Source organism: Nannospalax galili, unplaced genomic scaffold, assembly GCF_000622305.1.
Source record: "Nannospalax galili isolate Female #2095 unplaced genomic scaffold, S.galili_v1.0 scaffold140, whole genome shotgun sequence".
Taxonomy (NCBI): Eukaryota; Metazoa; Chordata; class Mammalia; order Rodentia; family Spalacidae; genus Nannospalax; species Nannospalax galili.
The window spans coordinates 14,170,747-14,180,408 of record NW_008352267.1 but is presented as its reverse complement, the minus strand read 5'-3'; the positions used below and the strand labels follow the sequence as shown (position 1 = coordinate 14,180,408).

Sequence of the window (9,662 nt, the reverse complement as noted above, 5' to 3'; positions counted from 1 at the left end):
ATTAATATAGTACATATTCATCATACACCCCCAGACACCCTCCTTCATGCTTGCATTCCCATAACAAACATTTTCCCTATTCTTCCCACTTTTAATCAAGTTCATCTACAATACAACAGGTACCACAAAAAGTTTGTGTACCAAGAGAATCTTGTTTACAAAAGTTTGCAATAAAAGAACCCTACACAGAACCCTTGAGATAAAATTTCTTTTTATTCAATAAAACTAAATAGTACTAATTTTTGGTAGACATTTGTGAACTAGTCTTTGACTTAATAGATAGGAAAACTGCATTCAGTTAATATTTTATACTTTTATTCAGTTTTTTTTTGTAAATAAAAAGGAATGATAGGGATTTAAATGCTTTCTCTCTCCCTCTCCCCCTCCCCCATTTCTCACCACCCCCCTTCCCAAGATCTTCCCCTCCCTTTCCAGCTCCTTTTGATTAATAGATCCATGTGGCTAACGGCCTGACATATGGTGTGCGAAGCAGCTTGAGATAGTACCTTAGGCATCCCCTACGGCCATTAACATATTAGGGGCTTATGTGCAGTCAGACAGTCAGACCTCATTGAGAGCCAGCATTTGCAGAAAAAGGCTGCACCCCAGAGCTGTTTGATAGAGAGTTTCAATAATGCACCACTCTTCCATTTTAAGGGAGCAGCTTCTGGTGCTGAAACCCTAAGACAGAATTGAATGAAGTTTAGAAATCAGACTGCATTACATTCAGCAACAACAGCTTTTTTTTTTTTCAGTGCTTGCATTTATTTGTATATGGATATGACATGGAAGCTTAGCTTCAAGCTCACAAACAGCCACAGCTCCTAAGTATTCTCAGCAAATAGCCACCATCGGCTGCTTGGACTTATTTTCTTTAAAGATTTATTTTTGCTTAAAGTAGTCTTTATTACTCAGAATACTGGCAGTACAGTATCAGTACAGTTACTGATAGGGATGATTCAAAATAAAAAACAAAACTGGAATTTTAAAGGAAGATTTTCTTCTGAATTATGTAGCTTGTTTTTTCCCTGATAGAAGAAATCAAATGCAATTACATCTGTAGCCTTAAAAAAGGAAAGCAGGAAGAAGACAGTGAAATTTTAACTTTAACGGTGTGATCATCTTCCTAAACAAAATCTCAAAGTTTACTAGAGAGAAAATGACAATGTCTGAAAGCCTCTAGAATATGTCTCTATACATAAATTTTGGGGGAGATGATACTGAAGGCTCAAGAATACATCTCATTCAAAGCTTATTTAATTCACTTTAACCTCACAGCTGAAGCTTGAAATTCACTTTGTCCATGTTCTTCTCCTTCCGGCCTCCTGCTGATAAGCCACTGCACCCCTTTTGAGCTATATTCTGGCTGTTTGCTTGGCAAATAAATGGTGTTCCGCCTTATTAAACCTTTTAGGTAGTTTCATCTCTGGATTTCTCAAATACAGAGCTAATAAGGAGGTGCTTTGACTGCGGGGCATTTTACTCTCATACTATAGCCCCGAGGCGTTAAAATGAGCAAAAGGTAACTGGAAAAGTAAATCGCCAGGAGCAAAGCGCACCCTCCCTTTCAAAACAGATCCGACCCTCTTCTGCGCATTGCTTGGTAGCCAAAAATCGTCCTGTTTAGATACAGAACCTGGTTTCTGTTGGTAACCCCTGGGGGTTTTGAATGGGTGCCACTTTACCAAGGGAGTGGAGAAGGAAGAGGCACTTTTAAGCTTAAAAGCCCTGGAATCCCTTGGGGAGGAGAGACGTGTGGTAAAGGCCGAAAGCGTTCCATAAATTGATGCTGGCAAACAAGTGTTAGATTGAAGATGAAGATTAGGAATTGGCAACGTGTTAGGTTAAGCAACCAGTAATGGAACTTTTGCATGAGGTGTGGCGGTGTGCGCAGGAGTCTGCTTGCTGGCGGTTAAACTAATCTTAAACCTAGAGATTCGGATTACACTTGGGAAGGACCCCTGCACCAACTGAAGCCCACAATTGTTCCCCGACTTTTCCTGTCCGAGGACCTCTTTCACTCCCACAAATGATCCTTTAGTTTCAAACAGGCAAGCAAAACAATTGAAACATACCCGTTTTATTTTACATTGGGATGAATAGCGCTTGCCTCTCAAAGGCATCCCATTTTAAGCACATTTTAAGAAGAAAGACAAGCCCTGGCCAAATATCTCTGCACAGCGTCCAAAGCACCCTACCTGCCTTTTAAAACACCCACGTTTCCACTGATAGCTCATAAAATGCATTTTAAGATCGCGCAAAGTGCAGGACGCGAGCTCCAATACCAATCAGGTTCTGCGATGGAAACTGATCCTTGTCATATTTAGCCTCGCTTTCTCTCTCTTTCATCGCAGCGATTTGGTAAAGTCGCATACATGATCAAAATTAACATAAATCATTATTAGTTATTAGGATTTGCTCTAAATTACGCTCTGAATATCGCACCAGCCCCATCTGCCGCTCCTGCTCTGCAGCAATAGATGCAGATAAAATAAATGTCCTTACCCCATTAGAAGGTTCCTGTCTCTGTAGCCAAAAGCCAAACAAAAGCAATAAATACCAGGCTTTTTCTTTCCACTATTCAGCTGTGACTCTTTTCATCAGCTCTTCCTCTAGAAAAGCTCAATAGCTGCCTGAAAATATTGCATTTTATATCACCAAAGGGCGATTAATATTGCATTAACTGTATTTAACATTTTTTTAAGCGCGAGTAATCTACAATGAGTTAGTTTCTGTTAGTCAGTACAGGGGGCATCAGAACTACTTCAGACCACTAAAAATATTCTTATAAACGCATTATTTGTCTCACAGGTTGTTTTTTTTTTTTTTTTTTTAAATAATGTAAGGGTGTGCCACATGATGTTTGAAGTAGAAGAAGCCGTGCTAATGGTCTGCTTAAAGTATTCTGACACTGTCTGGAGACGGCCAGGTCTCTGCCTTCATTAAATGTTTATTGTCAACACTTGGTGGGGGCGGGGAGGAGGAAAAAGAGACCTGTGTAAGTGAATTTCCAAGGCTGGAAATGGTCATTTTCTTTTATTCTGATTCGCGTCTACAAAAGTTTGTATATACATCGTGCTACACCGAGGCTAGGCATCAGAGTTATTAAACAAACTTTTGTTTGTAATTCGTTTTACTTAATAAAATCCGATCTCTTCCCCCTCCATCGTTTCGTTTTGCCAACTCTTCTTCTAGCTCTCTGTCAGCCCCTCCCGCTTCCATTCACCTCTTCCAATCCTCTTCCAATCCTCTCCCTTCTCTAATCTGCCAGAGCGATCTCCTTCCGAGGCCGGTAGGGCCTCGGGCGCTCTCTCACCCAATCCGGGGTCTGCCAGAGAAGGACGCTGGCCAAGCGAGAGCTTTGCCCGGTTCTCCCAGACCCGAGATTGCCCACCTTCGCTTCTATATTTAGGATTTCACTCAATTCCGAGGGTGGCAAACCTTAGCAGCCCGCCATCCTTTCGCCCCAGGTATAAATCCTTGCCTGACAAATTCACAGCTGTGGCTCGGCTTTGGTGAAGTTGCACCTTAGCAACAGAACAAAAGCCGAGGTTCTTTTCATCCCAATTGTTAGAAAGGAAAATGCTAAACCAATCTTGAAAGTTTTGTGTCCTTTAAATGACTGATGACTTGGGCAACCTTGGGGTGTGACGGAGTATTTTTAACCTCTATCAGATGTGGGTCTGCTCCCCTTTCACTCTGCACCTTCTCTAAGGCACTTGAGAAGGACTCGACCTCTGTCAGCGCCTAATTTTGAAACCCCGAACTGCAGCTGACGCTCCCTGGGGCCTGGGCACGTTCCAAAGCGCATGTGCGGGTTCAGCGCGCTCCCCGCCCGCTGAGCGCGCTGGGTCCGCCCAGGCTCCTGGCAGTAGGCACCGGCTGGCCACCTGTGCGCACGCGCGCGCGATGTCTCTCCTTTCCGCAGTTAACCCGCTCGCATTCTCGCGTGCCAGGCCAAGTGCTAAAGAGGACCAGCCAGGCGCTGGAGGTTCGGCCGGCGGATCCGAGCTGAGACCTATTGCAGCTGGAAGCCTAGGGGCCACGATGCACACTTGGCCCTCTGCGGTCACTTAGCCGCACACCGGAGAGCCGCGCATGTGATGGCGTTGGGACCTCTGTGTGGTGGGTCCTACTGGGGGAGAGCAAGAATCTCCGGTGGGTGGGGTTGTCCCCTCCTAGCAGAAAATAGGACCCAGTCAGCTCTGCCTGTGGTTCGAAACTGCACATGCCAACCCTCCCGGCCCGCAGTCCAAAAGTTAGGCAGGAGAGATGGGTGGACTGCGGAAGGCAGCGCCGAGGACCAAGCAGCCGGGCAAACACACCCGAAAGCACCCGGAGTAGGAGGCGCGCTCAGCCACGGGCAGCGCCACCCTCTGCACATCCACCAGTTTTCGGAGAGGGAGTCAGTCACCCGGGGCTGTCTCCCATCAAGCTGACTTGACAACAATTACGAAAGTTTTTAATTAGCTCCTTGTTATCATTCATTTTATTAATTTTCAGAACTCTCAGACCATGAATTATTCAGAGTGCAAGCCAACCGGAGTTAGGCGGCCGCGCGTCCCCGTCGCACATGCCCGGCTGGAGTTCGGCCGCTCTGCGCGCCTCAAGTCGCAGAGGCGCGAAGGTTTGATCAAATATTAAATAACGTAATTATCGCGACAAGGCTTATCTCGCAGGTGGAAGAGACCCCCGTGAGAACTCGATTTCGGCTGCTGCTGGGTCTTTTTTTTTTTTTTTTTTTTTTTAATCAATTAAGCTTTCCGTCTCCTTTGAAAGAGCCCGCGAGGGTTGCGCTGCTGTCATCTTGGGGCTCTGACTGTGGCCACAATGGCAATACACCGATGGCAAACAGTATCAATAATTGTGGTCGTCACCTTCCCTCTGGCCATTAAGACCCTTAGAATGGGTGGGGAAAGCTGGTTTCAGCTGATCAGAAGTTCCAGTTTAAACTTGAGGACAAAAAGAGGCAAGACTGTTCGGGCAATTGATACCCAAAGGGAGAGGCTGGGGCCGCGAGGGCGGGGCCTTGGGATGGGGCTTACCCTGGAGTCAAGCCCCAGGATTAGGGCACCAGGTTTTCTCTGTACCAAGTGAACGAACTGGACCCAAGTAATCTTAATATCACAAAAAAAGTAAAAATCGATACAATCACGGCAGTGGGTGCCTAGGGTTTATTTAAGAGCTTATAATCGAAGTTGAGGGTAATTTCAGAACACGCATTAGACAAAATCTATTCAGAAGTTAGTTGATAGATGTGGAGGACATCTTTTTCTTAGACCTACAGAAGGACGCTGCGAGGACGGCAGAAAGCAGACAATTAAAAAGGAATGGGCGGCATTGGGTAGCAGTTCCATTCAATGTATATTTTTCTCTTTGCTTTTTCTATTCTGCCTCCTGGGAGTCTAAGAATGTTAAACAGAAATGGGGCCCAGTTCCTCCGAAACTTATGTTGAGGTTGTTCTGTAGAAGAGCCCAGAATCACATATTTTATTCCACCCACTAACTGATGCAGAAATCCACTTAGTTTGGATTTCTTATTTTCTGAACCAGAGAACTTCAAAAAGCCAGAACTACCACACCTTAGTGTTCTCTTTGGGAGGACCTGCATTTAATTTCTTCCTGGACTGACAACTAAAGGTGTCTCACAAAGTCATAGCATTCTTTTCAGACAGTTAACAGCTTCACTCACCAGAAAGCAGAACATTTTTTTGTTATTTTGCACAGTTTCCTACTACATAAAATAGGAAACCCTGCAAAGCATGTTTTCATGATGTTTTATTAACATAATAGTCTCCTTTTTACTGAGTAAGGATTTTCTTAATACAAAACAAATGCTTAAATTCTTAATACATACATTATCCATTATTATTTAATACAAATGTATTTGCCTGCCACATTTCCGTTTTAGCAGATTTTAGAAAAAACGACCTTTGTAAATCCTTTTATTTGATCATTCCTGGATCTCTAACAATGAAATCTGGTCATATTTTTCTATAAAATAATGTGTATTTTTTACAAATGTACTTTATTTAAAAACTCCGATGATATTTCAAGTCAATAACAACAGAAACAAATAAAATTTGATGGAAGAGATCTAGTTTTAAAAATACCTCTAGTGCTTTTTTAAATATTAACAACTGTTTAAAATCACACCTTTTTAAAATGTACTATTCTTTTTGAACATCAATTTTCTTTCACAGATTTGCCGGTGAAATTAAAAAGATTTAGCTAAGATGGAATTACTTCAGAAGATATAATCCCAGCTAATAAGAAACTTTGTACATTTGGCATTTGATCTAGTCCCAGGTCACCAAAACATAGACTCTGGTGGCTCTGGAGAAGTAGGTGGCACAGAAGCATTTGACAAGGTATCTGGACAGATCAGGTAATGGATTCAAAATTTATTAACTGTCATGAAAAGTCATTTAGTCACATTTTTAGAAGTGTTTGTAAAGTAGAACAGCACATTTAAACCCCAAATACCTGTGTCCTGACCCTCAACGTAAATGCTTTTCAGACGCCTGCTTATTTATTACCTTCCACACCACTCTAAACAGTACTGTGTCTTAAGAGTTTCTATAGTTAAAAAAAAATTGGGGGGGGGATAAAACAGGCAACTAATATAGAATTCATTTTATTCAGAGCACCACTTTTCACGAGTTATCTGAAAGTGAATTCTGATTTAGAAAAAAAAAAATACTATTCTCATCCTTTCCCTTCGTTTGATGTCCCTTTAACACCCCCTTTTCTCTTTTCTGTTTGTTTGGTGCGTTTTGTTGTCTCAGTTGTTGAACGGCTCTATCAGGACTTGGCTCAATATAAACACAAAAATGCACCCAAATCATAAAACTGCTCTTCTTTCAGTTATGTTTTATTTGTAAGTGTACTGGGACACATCTCCCTGTTGTATGTTGGCGCACAGGAATGGTTCTGATAGAAGGGGGCAGAGGAAAGAAGGTAATTGGGCAACACATAACCAAGGAGAAAGCTCAGCAGACATACATGGACAGGTAGATCAATCCGTGAGACATTTCAGGGTTAACACTGGCAGTTTGTATCCATTGTGTGAGTGTGTGCATGAAATAAAATATTTACAATAATCTTCCTTTCTTCCTTTCTGTCTACATACAAGAATATGACAAGAATGTTGTGTTTTCAGTGGAAGCAGGCAGTAGACTGTGAAATCACACTATCCACAAAACGGTCTACCAGAAAGCTAGCCCAGTTCAGTGCTGTTTCAAATGCATAGAATGTTTGCGCTGCAAACAATGATACACAACATAATTAAATAATGCCTAACCAGAGTGAGACCTAATTGTGTTTCTTTCTGCACCTTTCAAATCATGCATGATTTCAGTCTTGTTAAACAGTAGTGGGTTTTTCCCCCCTTCATTTGTTCTGTTTTCATCTTTGAAGTTATGGTTAAATGACAGTAACAACCACCTCCCCGTGAGATCCAAAGAGTATCTTGTACACAAAGCAGGCATTTTACCAAACCACCCTCAACCATCTTTCTCATTTTTTTTTTTAAATTAATCAGCAGCTTGTAAGGTACCTGGATTCTTAGTATGAAATACCACATGTGATTTTCTATTTGGGAAACTTATAGTGCAAATTAAAGTTTTTGCTACCCAACCTTAGTCCCCAGTAACAAATGACCCTTGACTAATAACAATAACAAGGAAACAATTATTCTGCTTTCCCTGGGGAAGTGCAGACCTCTTGGAAACCAACAGGGTGAGGGGAGGGCCTTTAAATCTTCCTCTCTTCTGGGATTTTTCTCACAGGCAACTCCTGCCCCAATGAAAGCAGAAACTTCTCAGCATTTCAACAACTTCATGTTCTCCAAAAGAGGAGGAGAAGGGACCTGGAAGAGTGAGATGAGTCTCATTCAGTGGAGAAAACTGAAAATGGAAGGAAGTCTCTCTCCCAGTATCTTCCACCCCACCAGTCTATTGAAATTAAAAGAAATAAACCTTAGTAGATAGTTTGAAGCCAGACTCTGAAAAATAAATGGTAAGCTAAGGTAGAGTTCTATAAATGGATTTAAAAAAAAAAAGAACCCGTATTTTGAGATCACCTGTTCATGGATGAACGAATAAAAATGAAAAGAAAAATACTACTATAGTTGTTATAATCATTTTATTTTCCTAAAATAAAATCTCTATCTCGGAGACTTCAACTTTTCTCTTTTAGACATGTCAAAAATCTATCTCTAATTTCCTAAAGACCCTTACCCGCCAAGACCAGGCCACAGGACTGTAGCAATTGGCCACTGGAAAACTTAGATTTTGTCTAAATGGGCAGCCTGCCTTTCAAGCCCCTTTAAGTTGTGCCCCAGCTCTTTTCCAGAGCCATGGCAAAGCTTTTGGAGTCTCTTTAGAAGAGAGGGTATAAAACAAAGAGGGTATGAGTGCAGTGGATGGGAGATTTAGAGGGAACTGTAAAACACAGATCAGCTAGCTTCCTATACAGAATTTTATCTTCTGGTTCGTTCGTTTTTCCTTTATGACTCAGTTGTGTGTGTGAGGTTGGGGAGGTGGTAGTAATGGTATTGCTCTTTTTTCTCTTCTTTGGGGGCAAATGAAACTGCAGAGTACTGCTCCCCAGAGTTAAATTTCTAAAGTTGTTTGTCTTTTTTTTCTTTTTATTTGTCTAGTTTTTTTTTTTTTTTGGTGGTTTGTAGTTTTGTCTTTGTACGTAGTTCCTTGGTCCCCGAAGACTTTGATAAGTTTCTCTGGTCAGAAACAGTCCATTTCCCAGTCCTTTCCACATCTTTCCACCCCCCCACCCTAGTCCCCAGAACCATCCTGCTCCTCAAAACCCCTGCTCCAGTCTTCGCTTTTCTCCCCCCTCCCCCACTCCCCATCACGCAAATGCCCCCGTTCTGCCATACCATCCTTTCTCCACATCCAGCACCCCTGTCCCGAAGGCTGGGGTATGGCAGGGGCAGGAAGAGCAGAGTGGGATGGAGGAAAGGGCAGGAGGTGGGACGCCCCCCAATGCAGGCAGGATAACGGACACTATGAGATGGGAAGCAGGCCAAAGGAGAGCCCCAGAAACGGCCCCTCAGCTCTCTGCTCGGCCCCACCCGGCACCTCCCACCCTCTTCAGTAAGTGGCTGAGAATTTCATCCGCTTCTGCTTCTGTCTCTGGTTGCAAAACCACACCCGCACCACGTTCTTTTTGAGGTCCAGTTTCTCGGCGATAGCGGCGATCTTCTCGGACGAGGGCCGGGGCTGTACCGCAAAGTAGGCCTCGAGGGAGCGCTTCTCGGGCGCGGCGATGGAAGTCCGCTTGCGCTTCTTCTCGCCGCCGTTGAAGAGCTCCGGCTTGTTCATTTTCTCGCGCTGCGCGCCCTCGGCCTCCTCCAACCACGCCTGCAGGATGGGCTTGAGCGCGATCATGTTGTTGTGCGAGAGCGTGAGCGACTCGAACCTGCAGATGGTGCTCTGGCTGAGCGAGCCCACGCCCGGGATCTTGAGGTTGGCCAGCGCCGAGCCCACGTCGGCCTGCGTCACGCCCAGCTTGATGCGCCGCTGCTTGAAACGCTCGGCGAACGCCTCGAGCTCGCGCGGGTCCGTGTCCGAGTCGCAGATGGACGCCAGGCCCGCCGCGCCCACCACCGCCGCCGCCGCCGACGCCGCCGCCACCTGCCC

At 44.0% G+C, this 9,662-nt stretch overlaps 1 protein-coding gene across 1 annotated transcript in view; it reads right to left on the bottom strand.

Moving 5' to 3' along the window:
- Positions 1 to 9,051: 9,051 nt before the first annotated feature.
- The window catches only part of Pou4f1 (POU class 4 homeobox 1), a 2,062-nt gene continuing 1,451 nt past the window's right edge, over positions 9,052 to 9,662 (bottom strand). Inside the window, exon 3 of the mRNA XM_008849120.2 lies at positions 9,052 to 9,659. Within this exon, the coding sequence (XP_008847342.1) occupies positions 9,114 to 9,659 (546 nt within the window). The 3' untranslated portion in view covers positions 9,052 to 9,113. The remainder of the gene's footprint in view (positions 9,660 to 9,662) is intronic.